Source organism: Semicossyphus pulcher, unplaced genomic scaffold (genome assembly GCF_022749685.1).
Source record: "Semicossyphus pulcher isolate SPU_LCO1_2020_fin unplaced genomic scaffold, fSemPul1.0.p SCAF_10, whole genome shotgun sequence".
NCBI lineage: Eukaryota > Metazoa > Chordata > Actinopteri > Labriformes > Labridae > Semicossyphus > Semicossyphus pulcher.
Genome location: NW_027211604.1, coordinates 14,032,642 through 14,046,626, shown reverse-complemented (window position 1 = coordinate 14,046,626; position 13,985 = coordinate 14,032,642). Strand labels below are relative to the sequence as shown.

Below are 13,985 nucleotides of genomic sequence, written 5' to 3'. Positions count from 1 at the left end.
TCCGATGCTCATTCCACAGCCGCTCCCCACCTCATCATAGAGACACCCATGGTTACAGACTTCTCCGTGAGAGAGACTTGGTTGCAGACAACAACAGAGAGCATAAGGTAAAGTAGCATGGCTGCCACAGTGTTGTCAGACACTTATAACGATCTGAGACTGTCGCTAGCAAAAACAAGCGCTTTTAGCGGCTGTATATTGGCGTATGCCCGTTGCCCCGTTTGGTTACATTGTATCTCATTTCGCGGCTGCTGGCCGGTGCTCCCTCCCTGAATACTGGATCGATTTCAATAATTGTTGTCTCCACTAGTCACTTACACACAAACACATGGGAAATTAGGGTCTAGGTTGAAAAATCCCAAAGTTATCCTATAAGTTAGCATTTTCAAACAAAGAAACTTATACAATACTATACTATAAAATACTAATATTTGGGCTGCAATTAACTGTTTAAAACTCATGCCAAGAAGTAAGATTTTGCTTACCCAGAATGCCTCAGTTATCATTTGTCTAATTACATGATAAATAAAAGTATAACACTCATAAGGACCATTTCTCTGAACATTACATTCAATAGCATTTATAAAGCGAGGTATTGGTCAAATTACTCAAGTAAAGGATTTGAACAATTTACCACCAATGATGTGAGAGTACATGTCTCAGATCATCTGAGTTCAGTTCTGAGACCTGTAACCTACATTCAGCTTGCAGTTACATTTGGCACCAATAGTAGAAAGCAAAAACCTCCAGGTAAAAACATTTATAACATGTTAAATACATGGTAGTTTATAATCAAGTGCTGAGTCCAGGAAACTCATTCATATTGTTTTCAGATATTTCTTTGCACTTACAAATGTCATGCATTCAATGAGTGTGGGTTAACATTACATAAGCCCCTCTGATAACCTTATGGAAGAGGTCATAGGTTCTTCTGAAATGACAGAGAGACATATTCACAAAACTACACTTCACAGGGTACTTACCAGAGGGTTTCAACTTTACTGAATAAAGTAATTAGACAATGATGACACCACATAGAACTAATAATTACTTTGTCTGCTATTTACAGAGAATTTATTGCAGCACCAAAGATTCAGTAGACATGCTTCATATGTAACTCATTTACCCGTAAAAGGACCAATCAAACTCGGACTGGAGTTTGACCTCAAATATGTCAAGAATAATCCATTTGGACTCTCTGAATCTGCGGGCTAGACGGGCTACTGTTGTGACTCTCGATGATGGGTAAGAACATTTTAGAAACATTATCATGTTGTGGCTGGTATCTAATATTTTCTGATTAGGGCGAACAAAACAAACTGTAGCTGCATGTTTGCTTAACGAGCAGAAACTGTTTTATACAATGTTTTTACCTGATAACATCTATAATCTAGTAAAGCACATTTCGTCTAGATGATTGTAGCTAAAGCTTTTCTCATGCTATCATTTCTGAATCTTATCCTTAGGACCCATGCCAGTTCAGCGTACATGTGGAATATTTTTATTCCTCAGTTTATGTCTGATGTCATTTACACCAACTTGCGATGGAGGAAAGATTCTAGTGGTCCCTCTGGACGGGAGCCACTGGATCAACATGAAGATCCTGCTAGAGGAACTTCATGCAAGGGGACACAGCCTCACAGTGGTCAGGGCCTCCAACAGCTGGTACATTGACGGAAAGTCTCCTCTCTACACATCCATTAGTCTCAAAATGGATGAGGGTTTGGAGGATATTATTGATGTGTTCCTAGAGAAGAACATGAGGGTGAATTTTTAAGTCATTCTTGTATCAAGTTAATCTTTTTTTTTTTTTACATTTTCAACACTTTGTCTATCTTTGTTTCCAGGTGCACAGAGAGGGAGCTTCAGCACTCTCTAACTTCAAACTCACAAAGGATATGCTTAGTTTGATTAGTGATTTCCATGTAATGTGGGCTGATGCCACTGCTCAGATCTTGGATGATGAAAAACTGGTCAAAAGCCTACGGGATTACAAATATGATCTTGTTCTCACTGACCCGGCCACAGCAACGGGGGCAGTTCTTGCCAAGTATCTCAAACTGCCCTTGGTCCTCAATGTTCGCTGGATCACTTCTGGAGAAGGCCACTATGTGATCGCCCCCTACCCACTCTCTTATATCCCAGTGCCAGGGTCGGGCTTAACAGACAAAATGACCTTCATCCAGCGGGTCAAGAACATACTTTTCAACAGCATTGTTGAATACCAGCAAAGAGTTCTGGTGGGGCCAACATACAAAGCTATCTTTGATAAATACATTAAGGGTGGATGTGACATCATCACGCTTCTTCAGGAAGCAGACATTTGGCTGTTCAGGTCAGATTTCGTGTTTGAATTTCCTCGACCCACGATGCCAAATGCCGTCTACATCGGTGGTTTCCAGTGCAAACCAGCCCAGCCTCTGCCAGCAGACCTGGAGCAGTTTGTTCAGAGTGCCGGGGAGCACGGAGTGATCATCATGACTCTGGGAACTTTGGTCAACGCTTTGCCTGAAGACCTAGCAGATGAAATCGCCAGTGTCTTTGCCAAGATGCCCCAGAAGGTAAGCCATGATGAGTGATTTAATGCACAGGATATAAGATGTCAAAAAGACATAAATGTGCCATTGAAAAGCTCCTTTTTGACTGAGACAGTCACAGCAGCAATCTAAGAACCCATTGGCTATTGTCTAACTACAACTAAAGTAGTGGTGGCCTATGAAGGATTAAGGATTTCCAGGCAAAGACTTCCTTTTCCTTGTGCTGGTCATTGTTTACAGTCCCACTAGCAAGGGGAAGTGCCAGAGTTAGAGTTAAGTTCGAGGCTTCATGCTATTATTTACAGGATGAAACAGGATGTGGCAGTGATAACATCAGTAGAGAGAATTCATAATATTTCCTCTCGTTTTCGGATCAGGTGATATGGAGGCACAAAGGGAAGCGACCCTCCACTTTGGGCAACAACACCCTCATAGTGGACTGGATGCCACAGAAGGACCTCCTGGGCCACCCACAGATCAAAGCCTTTGTAGCTCACGGAGGCACAAATGGAGTCCAGGAGGCCATTTACCACGGGGTCCCTGTGCTCGGCATACCACTGTTCTTCGACCAGTACGACAACCTTCTACGTCTGCAGGAGAGAGGAGCTGGAAAGATCCTTCAGCTAGGTGATGTTAACGGTAACAGTTTTGAACAAGGCCTAAACGAAGTGCTCCATCAAGACAGTTACAGGCAGAACATTCAAAGGATGTCACGTCTGCACAGAGACCAGCCAATGGCACCCATGGATCAGGCCGTATTCTGGATTGAATATGTGATACGCCATAAAGGAGCTCCTCACTTGCGTACAGAGGCCTATAAGATGCCCTGGTACTCATACTACTGTTTAGATGTGCTGCTGGTATTGCTGACTGCAGCGACTCTGCTGCTGCTCTCTACTTTTGCTGTTTTGAGGTTCTTGTGCTGCAGAAGTAGAAGAAAGACTAAGACCAAACAACACTGATTAAAGTGGCAGTACAATGTAAAAACATTCCACCACTCTGTATTACTCCACTACACCAAACATGCACATGCATTTTGTAACTGGTGTGTGCCGCGCAGCAGTTGAGTGGTGCGTCTCCCTGCAGCACTGAGGCAAGGAGATAGAGAGAGGAGAGATGCTGTTTATTCCAAAACGTACACTTCATTGCGGGCAAAATGTTCAAATACTACTTAAGTTATCGTTATAGTTCTGGGTATGTGCCACCTTTTTACCTCTAGGTGTTGGAGCTTAGTATTACCGTTCACTGTTACCGTAAGAGCTACCGTTGCTTGTCAAGAAGGAACAGGGCAACCTCTGCATCGCTAAGCTCTTCAGCCCCTTACGCTCCCACTCGTCTGACTTTTTATTTAGGGATCTCTTTGTAGCTTTTTTCTCCTCGTGGTCTTCCTTCTTTTTGCTTCTTTAGAAGTTGTATATGCCGCTGCTGGCAAAGGAGGTACAGAATATTTACCGCAAGTTGCCATAGCTCCTGACTGACACAACCTCTGTGTGCACGCTGCCGACACAAGTCACGTGGAAGCTGGATGACGGTAGTTTGATTGGCCAGTTACGTGGAAAGCTAACCCTGATTGGTTGTTAGATTCAGACTGGACAGCTTTTTACAAATACAAAGGGGCAGGCGCTCAGAGTCACAGATCTCTGCTCAGAGAATAAATATCAGAGCTCTAACACTAGTCAAGCTCTCTTTTTTCTCTCTCTATAGTTATCAGCCGGAAATCTTTGGAATCACTAGGGAATTGCCACAAAAAATACTACCAGAAATATATTGATGCTTAATAGTTATCAGGTGGAAATCTTCGGAATCGCTAGGCAATCGCTACCAAAACAGAAAAGTAGTTAGGCTTTCCTTCACTGGAAATTATTTTAGCACTAATAGACTCATAGCACCTCTCTGAAGGAAAGGCTGCGTTAGCGGAAATTATTTAGGCACACATACATACTTGAATGTCCATAAAAATAATTGAATAAAGAAAATTAACTGAGAAATAGAAAATGTTTCTTCTCTTCATTTCTCTGAGTGGTGAACTCTTTCATGAAGAAGGGGCACGGCCTCTCCCTGGTGAGTATATCACCCTCCCAGCATTCTCCCTTGACAATTGAGGTTGTTTATGAGTGACAGTGAAGCTGCACACAAGAAAGAGACAGGACCCGAGATCTCTGGTTCAAATAAGTATTACACTTAAGGCCTGGGTGGGTAGCGCCCCCGGTGATGTCCTGATAATAATGTTGCCTACTGTAGCTTTAAGATGAATTAGGATTCTGGTGTTCTCTAAAGCCTTGTGTTTAGACAAACCTTCTTAAGCTATCACATTTGTATCGTTAATGTTTATGATGTAAAAAGAGTTGCCCCGGCTCCGATGCTCATTCCACAGCCGCTCCCCACCTCATCATAGAGACACCCATGGTTACAGACTTCTCCGTGAGAGAGACTTGGTTGCAGACAACAACAGAGAGCATAAGGTAAAGTAGCATGGCTGCCACAGTGTTGTCAGACACTTATAACGATCTGAGACTGTCGCTAGCAAAAACAAGCGCTTTTAGCGGCTGTATATTGGCGTATGCCCGTTGCCCCGTTTGGTTACATTGTATCTCATTTCGCGGCTGCTGGCCGGTGCTCCCTCCCTGAATACTGGATCGACTTCAATAATTGTTGTCTCCACTAGTCACTTACACACAAACACATGGGAAAATAGGGTCTAGGTTGAAAAATCCCGAAGTTATCCTTTAAGTTAGCATTTTCAAACAAAGAAACCTATACAATACTATACTATCAAATACTAATATTTGGGCTGCAATTAACTGTTTAAAACTCATGCCAAGAAGTTAAATTTTGCTTACCCAGAATGCATCAGTTATCGTTTGTTTAATTACATGATAAACAATAGTATAACACTCACAAGGACCATTTCTCTGCACATTACATGTAATAGCATTTATAAAGCGAGGTATTGGTCAAATTACTCAAGTAGAGGATTTGAACAATTTACCACCAATGATGTGAGAGTACATGTCTCAGATCATCTGAGTTGAGTTCTGAGACCTGTAACCTACATTCAGCTTGCAGTTACATTTGGCACCAATAGTAGAAAGCAAAAACCTCCAGGTAAAAACATTTATAACATGTTAAATACATGGTAGTTTATAATAAAGTGCTGAGTCCAGGAAACTCATTCATATTGTTTTCAGATATTTCTTTGCACTTACAAATGTCATGCATTCAATGAGTGTGGGTTAACATTACATAAGCCCCTCTGATAACCTTATGGAAGAGGTCATAGGTTCTTCTGAAATGACAGAGAGACATATTCACAAAACTACACTTCACAGGGTACTTACCAGAGGGTTTCAACTTTACTGAATAAAGTAATTAGACAATGATGACACCACATAGAACTAATAATTACTTTGTCTGCTATTTACAGAGAATTTATTGCAGCACCAAAGATTCAGTAGACATGCTTCATATGTAACTCATTTACCCGTAAAAGGACCAATCAAACTCGGACTGGAGTTTGACCTCAAATATGTCAAGAATAATCCATTTGGACTCTCTGAATCTGCGGGCTAGACGGGCTACTGTTGTGACTCTCGATGATGGGTAAGAACATTTTAGAAACATTATCATGTTGTGGCTGGTATCTAATATTTTCTGATTAGGGCGAACAAAACAAACTGTAGCTGCATGTTTGCTTAACGAGCAGAAACTGTTTTATACAATGTTTTTACCTGATAACATCTATAATCTAGTAAAGCACATTTCGTCTAGATGATTGTAGCTAAAGCTTTTCTCATGCTATCATTTCTGAATCTTATCCTTAGGACCCATGCCAGTTCAGCGTACATGTGGAATATTTTTATTCCTCAGTTTATGTCTGATGTCATTTACACCAACTTGCGATGGAGGAAAGATTCTAGTGGTCCCTCTGGACGGGAGCCACTGGATCAACATGAAGATCCTGCTAGAGGAACTTCATGCAAGGGGACACAGCCTCACAGTGGTCAGGGCCTCCAACAGCTGGTACATTGACGAAAAGTCTCCTCTCTACACATCCATTAGTCTCAAAATGGATGAGGGTTTGGAGGATATTATTGATGTGTTCCTAGAGAAGAACATGAGGGTGAATTTTTAAGTCATTCTTGTATCAAGTTAATCTTTTTTTTTTTTACATTTTCAACACTTTGTCTATTTTTGTTTCCAGGTGCACAGAGAGGGAGCTTCAGTACTCTCTTACTTCAAACTCACAAAGGATATGCTTAGTTTGATTAGTGATTTCCATGTAATGTGGGCTGATGCCACTGCTCAGATCTTGGATGATGAAAAACTGGTCAAAAGCCTACGGGATTACAAATATGATCTTGTTCTCACTGACCCGGCCACAGCAACGGGGATAGTTCTTGCCAAGTATCTCAAACTGCCCTTGGTCCTCAATGTTCGCTGGATCACTTCTGGAGAAGGCCACTATGTGATCGCCCCCTACCCACTCTCTTATATCCCAGTGCCAGGGTCGGGCTTAACAGACAAAATGACCTTCATCCAGCGGGTCAAGAACATACTTTTCAACAGCATTGTTGAATACCAGCAAAGAGTTCTGGTGGGGCCAACATACAAAGCTATCTTTGATAAATACATTAAGGGTGGATGTGACATCATCACGCTTCTTCAGGAAGCAGACATTTGGCTGTTCAGGTCAGATTTCGTGTTTGAATTTCCTCGACCCACGATGCCAAATGCCGTCTACATCGGTGGTTTCCAGTGCAAACCAGCCCAGCCTCTGCCAGCAGACCTGGAGCAGTTTGTTCAGAGTGCCGGGGAGCACGGAGTGATCATCATGACTCTGGGAACTTTGGTCAACGCTTTGCCTGAAGACCTAGCAGATGAAATCGCCAGTGTCTTTGCCAAGATGCCCCAGAAGGTAAGCCATGATGAGTGATTTAATGCACAGGATATAAGATGTCAAAAAGACATAAATGTGCCATTGAAAAGCTCCTTTTTGACTGAGACAGTCACAGCAGCAATCTAAGAACCCATTGGCTATTGTCTAACTACAACAAAAGTAGTGTTGGCCTATGAAGGATTAAGGATTTCCAGGCAAAGACTTCCTTTTCCTTGTGCTGGTCATTGTTTACAGTCCCACTAGCAAGGGGAAGTGCCAGAGTTAGAGTTAAGTTCGAGGCTTCATGCTATTATTTACAGGATGAAACAGGATGTGGCAGTGATAACATCAGTAGAGAGAATTCATAATATTTCCTCTCGTTTTCGGATCAGGTGATATGGAGGCACAAAGGGAAGCGACCCTCCACTTTGGGCAACAACACCCTCATAGTGGACTGGATGCCACAGAAGGACCTCCTGGGCCACCCACAGATCAAAGCCTTTGTAGCTCACGGAGGCACAAATGGAGTCCAGGAGGCCATTTACCACGGGGTCCCTGTGCTCGGCATACCACTGTTCTTCGACCAGTACGACAACCTTCTACGTCTGCAGGAGAGAGGAGCTGGAAAGATCCTTCAGCTAGGTGATGTTAAAGGTAATAGTTTTGAACAAGGCCTAAACGAAGTGCTCCATCAAGACAGTTACAGGCAGAACATTCAAAGGATGTCACGTCTGCACAGAGACCAGCCAATGGCACCCATGGATCAGGCCGTATTCTGGATTGAATATGTGATACGCCATAAAGGAGCTCCTCACTTGCGTACAGAGGCCTATAAGATGCCCTGGTACTCATACTACTGTTTAGATGTGCTGCTGGTATTGCTGACTGCAGCGACTCTGCTGCTGCTCTCTACTTTTGCTGTTTTGAGGTTCTTGTGCTGCAGAAGTAGAAGAAAGACTAAGACCAAACAACACTGATTAAAGTGGCAGTACAATGTAAAAACATTCCACCTCTCTGTATTACTCCACTACACCAAACATGCACATGCATTTTGTAACTGGTGTGTGCCGCGCAGCAGTTGAGTGGTGCGTCTCCCTGCAGCACTGAGGCAAGGAGATAGAGAGAGGAGAGATGCTGTTTATTCCAAAACGTACACTTCATTGCGGGCAAAATGTTCAAATACTACTTAAGTTATCGTTATAGTTCTGGGTATGTGCCACCTTTTTACCTCTAGGTGTTGGAGCTTAGTATTACCGTTCACTGTTACCGTAAGAGCTACCGTTGCTTGTCAAGAAGGAACAGGGCAACCTCTGCATCACTAAGCTCTTCAGCCCCTTACGCTCCCACTCGTCTGACTTTTTATTTAGGGATCTCTTTGTAGCTTTTTTCTCCTCGGGGTCTTCCTTCTTTTTGCTTCTTTAGAAGTTGTATATGCCGTTGCTGGCAAAGGAGGGACAGGATATTTACCGCAAGTTGCCATAGCTCCTGACTGACACAACCTCTGCGTGCACGCTGCCGACACAAGTCACGTGGAAGCTTGATGACGGTAGTTTGATTGGCCAGTTACGTGGAAAGCTAACCCTGATTGGTTGTTAGATTCAGACCGGACAACTTTTTACAAATACAAAGGGGCAGGCGCTCAGAGTCACAGATCTCTGCTCAGAGAATAAATATCAGAGCTCTAACACTAGTCAAGCTCTCTTTTTTCTCTCTCTATAGTTATCAGCCGGAAATCTTTGGAATCACTAGGGAATCGCCACAAAAAATACTAACAGAAATATATTGAGGCTTAATAGTTATCAGGTGGAAATCTTTGGAATCGCTAGGCAATCGCTACCAAAACAGAAAAGTAGTTAGGCTTTCCTACACTGGAAATTATTTTAGCACTAATAGACTCATAGCACCTCTCTGAAGGAAAGGCTGCGTTAGCGGAAATTATTTAGGCACACATACATACTTGAATGTCCATAAAAATATTTGAATAAAGAAAATTAACTGAGAAATAGAAAATGTTTCTTCTCTTCATTTCTCTGAGTGGTGAACTCTTTCATGAAGAAGGGGCACGGCCTCTCCCTGGTGAGTATATCACCCTCCCAGCATTCTCCCTTGACAATTGAGGTTGTTTATGAGTGACAGTGAAGCTGCACACAAGAAAGGGACAGGACCCGAGATCTCTGGTTCAAATAAGTATTACACTTCAGGCCTGGGTGGGTAGCGCTCCCGATGATGTCCTGATAATAATGTTGCCTACTGTAGCTTTAAGATGAATTAGGATTCTGGTGTTCTCTAAAGCCTTGTGTTTAGACAAACCTTCTTAAGCTATCACATTTGTATCGTTAATGTTTATGATGTAAAAAGAGTTGCCCCGGCTCCGATGCTCATTCCACAGCCGCTCCCCACCTCATCATAGAGACACCCATGGTTACAGACTTCTCCGTGAGAGAGACTTGGTTGCAGACAACAACAGAGAGCATAAGGTAAAGTAGCATGGCTGCCACAGTGTTGTCAGACACTTATAACGATCTGAGACTGTCGCTAGCAAAAACAAGCGCTTTTAGCGGCTGTATATTGGCGTATGCCCGTTGCCCCGTTTGGTTACATTGTATCTCATTTCGCGGCTGCTGGCCGGTGCTCCCTCCCTGAATACTGGATCGATTTCAATAATTGTTGTCTCCACTAGTCACTTACACACAAACACATGGGAAATTAGGGTCTAGGTTGAAAAATCCCAAAGTTATCCTATAAGTTAGCATTTTCAAACAAAGAAACTTATACAATACTATACTATAAAATACTAATATTTGGGCTGCAATTAACTGTTTAAAACTCATGCCAAGAAGTAAGATTTTGCTTACCCAGAATGCCTCAGTTATCATTTGTCTAATTACATGATAAATAAAAGTATAACACTCATAAGGACCATTTCTCTGAACATTACATTCAATAGCATTTATAAAGCGAGGTATTGGTCAAATTACTCAAGTAAAGGATTTGAACAATTTACCACCAATGATGTGAGAGTACATGTCTCAGATCATCTGAGTTCAGTTCTGAGACCTGTAACCTACATTCAGCTTGCAGTTACATTTGGCACCAATAGTAGAAAGCAAAAACCTCCAGGTAAAAACATTTATAACATGTTAAATACATGGTAGTTTATAATCAAGTGCTGAGTCCAGGAAACTCATTCATATTGTTTTCAGATATTTCTTTGCACTTACAAATGTCATGCATTCAATGAGTGTGGGTTAACATTACATAAGCCCCTCTGATAACCTTATGGAAGAGGTCATAGGTTCTTCTGAAATGACAGAGAGACATATTCACAAAACTACACTTCACAGGGTACTTACCAGAGGGTTTCAACTTTACTGAATAAAGTAATTAGACAATGATGACACCACATAGAACTAATAATTACTTTGTCTGCTATTTACAGAGAATTTATTGCAGCACCAAAGATTCAGTAGACATGCTTCATATGTAACTCATTTACCCGTAAAAGGACCAATCAAACTCGGACTGGAGTTTGACCTCAAATATGTCAAGAATAATCCATTTGGACTCTCTGAATCTGCGGGCTAGACGGGCTACTGTTGTGACTCTCGATGATGGGTAAGAACATTTTAGAAACATTATCATGTTGTGGCTGGTATCTAATATTTTCTGATTAGGGCGAACAAAACAAACTGTAGCTGCATGTTTGCTTAACGAGCAGAAACTGTTTTATACAATGTTTTTACCTGATAACATCTATAATCTAGTAAAGCACATTTCGTCTAGATGATTGTAGCTAAAGCTTTTCTCATGCTATCATTTCTGAATCTTATCCTTAGGACCCATGCCAGTTCAGCGTACATGTGGAATATTTTTATTCCTCAGTTTATGTCTGATGTCATTTACACCAACTTGCGATGGAGGAAAGATTCTAGTGGTCCCTCTGGACGGGAGCCACTGGATCAACATGAAGATCCTGCTAGAGGAACTTCATGCAAGGGGACACAGCCTCACAGTGGTCAGGGCCTCCAACAGCTGGTACATTGACGGAAAGTCTCCTCTCTACACATCCATTAGTCTCAAAATGGATGAGGGTTTGGAGGATATTATTGATGTGTTCCTAGAGAAGAACATGAGGGTGAATTTTTAAGTCATTCTTGTATCAAGTTAATCTTTTTTTTTTTTTACATTTTCAACACTTTGTCTATCTTTGTTTCCAGGTGCACAGAGAGGGAGCTTCAGCACTCTCTAACTTCAAACTCACAAAGGATATGCTTAGTTTGATTAGTGATTTCCATGTAATGTGGGCTGATGCCACTGCTCAGATCTTGGATGATGAAAAACTGGTCAAAAGCCTACGGGATTACAAATATGATCTTGTTCTCACTGACCCGGCCACAGCAACGGGGGCAGTTCTTGCCAAGTATCTCAAACTGCCCTTGGTCCTCAATGTTCGCTGGATCACTTCTGGAGAAGGCCACTATGTGATCGCCCCCTACCCACTCTCTTATATCCCAGTGCCAGGGTCGGGCTTAACAGACAAAATGACCTTCATCCAGCGGGTCAAGAACATACTTTTCAACAGCATTGTTGAATACCAGCAAAGAGTTCTGGTGGGGCCAACATACAAAGCTATCTTTGATAAATACATTAAGGGTGGATGTGACATCATCACGCTTCTTCAGGAAGCAGACATTTGGCTGTTCAGGTCAGATTTCGTGTTTGAATTTCCTCGACCCACGATGCCAAATGCCGTCTACATCGGTGGTTTCCAGTGCAAACCAGCCCAGCCTCTGCCAGCAGACCTGGAGCAGTTTGTTCAGAGTGCCGGGGAGCACGGAGTGATCATCATGACTCTGGGAACTTTGGTCAACGCTTTGCCTGAAGACCTAGCAGATGAAATCGCCAGTGTCTTTGCCAAGATGCCCCAGAAGGTAAGCCATGATGAGTGATTTAATGCACAGGATATAAGATGTCAAAAAGACATAAATGTGCCATTGAAAAGCTCCTTTTTGACTGAGACAGTCACAGCAGCAATCTAAGAACCCATTGGCTATTGTCTAACTACAACTAAAGTAGTGGTGGCCTATGAAGGATTAAGGATTTCCAGGCAAAGACTTCCTTTTCCTTGTGCTGGTCATTGTTTACAGTCCCACTAGCAAGGGGAAGTGCCAGAGTTAGAGTTAAGTTCGAGGCTTCATGCTATTATTTACAGGATGAAACAGGATGTGGCAGTGATAACATCAGTAGAGAGAATTCATAATATTTCCTCTCGTTTTCGGATCAGGTGATATGGAGGCACAAAGGGAAGCGACCCTCCACTTTGGGCAACAACACCCTCATAGTGGACTGGATGCCACAGAAGGACCTCCTGGGCCACCCACAGATCAAAGCCTTTGTAGCTCACGGAGGCACAAATGGAGTCCAGGAGGCCATTTACCACGGGGTCCCTGTGCTCGGCATACCACTGTTCTTCGACCAGTACGACAACCTTCTACGTCTGCAGGAGAGAGGAGCTGGAAAGATCCTTCAGCTAGGTGATGTTAACGGTAACAGTTTTGAACAAGGCCTAAACGAAGTGCTCCATCAAGACAGTTACAGGCAGAACATTCAAAGGATGTCACGTCTGCACAGAGACCAGCCAATGGCACCCATGGATCAGGCCGTATTCTGGATTGAATATGTGATACGCCATAAAGGAGCTCCTCACTTGCGTACAGAGGCCTATAAGATGCCCTGGTACTCATACTACTGTTTAGATGTGCTGCTGGTATTGCTGACTGCAGCGACTCTGCTGCTGCTCTCTACTTTTGCTGTTTTGAGGTTCTTGTGCTGCAGAAGTAGAAGAAAGACTAAGACCAAACAACACTGATTAAAGTGGCAGTACAATGTAAAAACATTCCACCACTCTGTATTACTCCACTACACCAAACATGCACATGCATTTTGTAACTGGTGTGTGCCGCGCAGCAGTTGAGTGGTGCGTCTCCCTGCAGCACTGAGGCAAGGAGATAGAGAGAGGAGAGATGCTGTTTATTCCAAAACGTACACTTCATTGCGGGCAAAATGTTCAAATACTACTTAAGTTATCGTTATAGTTCTGGGTATGTGCCACCTTTTTACCTCTAGGTGTTGGAGCTTAGTATTACCGTTCACTGTTACCGTAAGAGCTACCGTTGCTTGTCAAGAAGGAACAGGGCAACCTCTGCATCGCTAAGCTCTTCAGCCCCTTACGCTCCCACTCGTCTGACTTTTTATTTAGGGATCTCTTTGTAGCTTTTTTCTCCTCGTGGTCTTCCTTCTTTTTGCTTCTTTAGAAGTTGTATATGCCGCTGCTGGCAAAGGAGGTACAGAATATTTACCGCAAGTTGCCATAGCTCCTGACTGACACAACCTCTGTGTGCACGCTGCCGACACAAGTCACGTGGAAGCTGGATGACGGTAGTTTGATTGGCCAGTTACGTGGAAAGCTAACCCTGATTGGTTGTTAGATTCAGACTGGACAGCTTTTTACAAATACAAAGGGGCAGGCGCTCAGAGTCACAGATCTCTGCTCAGAGAATAAATATCAGAGC

General features: G+C 42.8%; 3 protein-coding genes across 3 annotated transcripts; all 3 read left to right on the top strand.

Annotated features, from left to right (window-relative positions):
- The first annotated feature begins 1,468 nt into the window (after positions 1–1,468).
- LOC138596579 (UDP-glucuronosyltransferase 2C1-like) lies at positions 1,469–3,499 on the top strand. Its single transcript, XM_069667959.1, has 3 exons — positions 1,469–1,765; positions 1,848–2,561; positions 2,915–3,499. Exons 1-3 carry the CDS (start codon positions 1,472–1,474, stop codon positions 3,497–3,499), a joined length of 1,593 nt encoding a protein of 530 aa, XP_069524060.1. The 5' UTR covers positions 1,469–1,471.
- Positions 3,500–6,360: 2,861 nt separating this feature from the next.
- Positions 6,361–8,390, top strand: LOC138596194 (UDP-glucuronosyltransferase 2C1-like). The gene is made up of 3 exons (XM_069667812.1): positions 6,361–6,657; positions 6,739–7,452; positions 7,806–8,390. The coding sequence occupies exons 1-3, from the start codon at positions 6,364–6,366 to the stop codon at positions 8,388–8,390; spliced, it is 1,593 nt and encodes a 530-aa protein (XP_069523913.1). The 5' UTR covers positions 6,361–6,363.
- A 2,861-nt stretch (positions 8,391–11,251) lies between these two features.
- On the top strand, positions 11,252–13,282 carry LOC138596333 (UDP-glucuronosyltransferase 2C1-like). Its single transcript, XM_069667939.1, has 3 exons — positions 11,252–11,548; positions 11,631–12,344; positions 12,698–13,282. Exons 1-3 carry the CDS (start codon positions 11,255–11,257, stop codon positions 13,280–13,282), a joined length of 1,593 nt encoding a protein of 530 aa, XP_069524040.1. The 5' UTR covers positions 11,252–11,254.
- Positions 13,283–13,985: the final 703 nt, after the last annotated feature.

Excerpts from the sequence above, each read along its gene's own strand:
- LOC138596579 (XM_069667959.1), top strand. The coding sequence starts at position 1,472 with ATGCCAGTTCAGCGTACATGTGGAATATTTTTATTCCTCAGTTTATGT. Across the intron at positions 1,766-1,847 it reads TCCTAGAGAAGAACATGAGG|GTGCACAGAGAGGGAGCTTC; the intron begins GTGAATTTTTAA and ends CTTTGTTTCCAG. Across the intron at positions 2,562-2,914 it reads TTGCCAAGATGCCCCAGAAG|GTGATATGGAGGCACAAAGG; the intron begins GTAAGCCATGAT and ends TTTTCGGATCAG.
- LOC138596194 (XM_069667812.1), top strand. The coding sequence starts at position 6,364 with ATGCCAGTTCAGCGTACATGTGGAATATTTTTATTCCTCAGTTTATGT. Across the intron at positions 6,658-6,738 it reads TCCTAGAGAAGAACATGAGG|GTGCACAGAGAGGGAGCTTC; the intron begins GTGAATTTTTAA and ends TTTTGTTTCCAG. Across the intron at positions 7,453-7,805 it reads TTGCCAAGATGCCCCAGAAG|GTGATATGGAGGCACAAAGG; the intron begins GTAAGCCATGAT and ends TTTTCGGATCAG.
- LOC138596333 (XM_069667939.1), top strand. The coding sequence starts at position 11,255 with ATGCCAGTTCAGCGTACATGTGGAATATTTTTATTCCTCAGTTTATGT. Across the intron at positions 11,549-11,630 it reads TCCTAGAGAAGAACATGAGG|GTGCACAGAGAGGGAGCTTC; the intron begins GTGAATTTTTAA and ends CTTTGTTTCCAG. Across the intron at positions 12,345-12,697 it reads TTGCCAAGATGCCCCAGAAG|GTGATATGGAGGCACAAAGG; the intron begins GTAAGCCATGAT and ends TTTTCGGATCAG.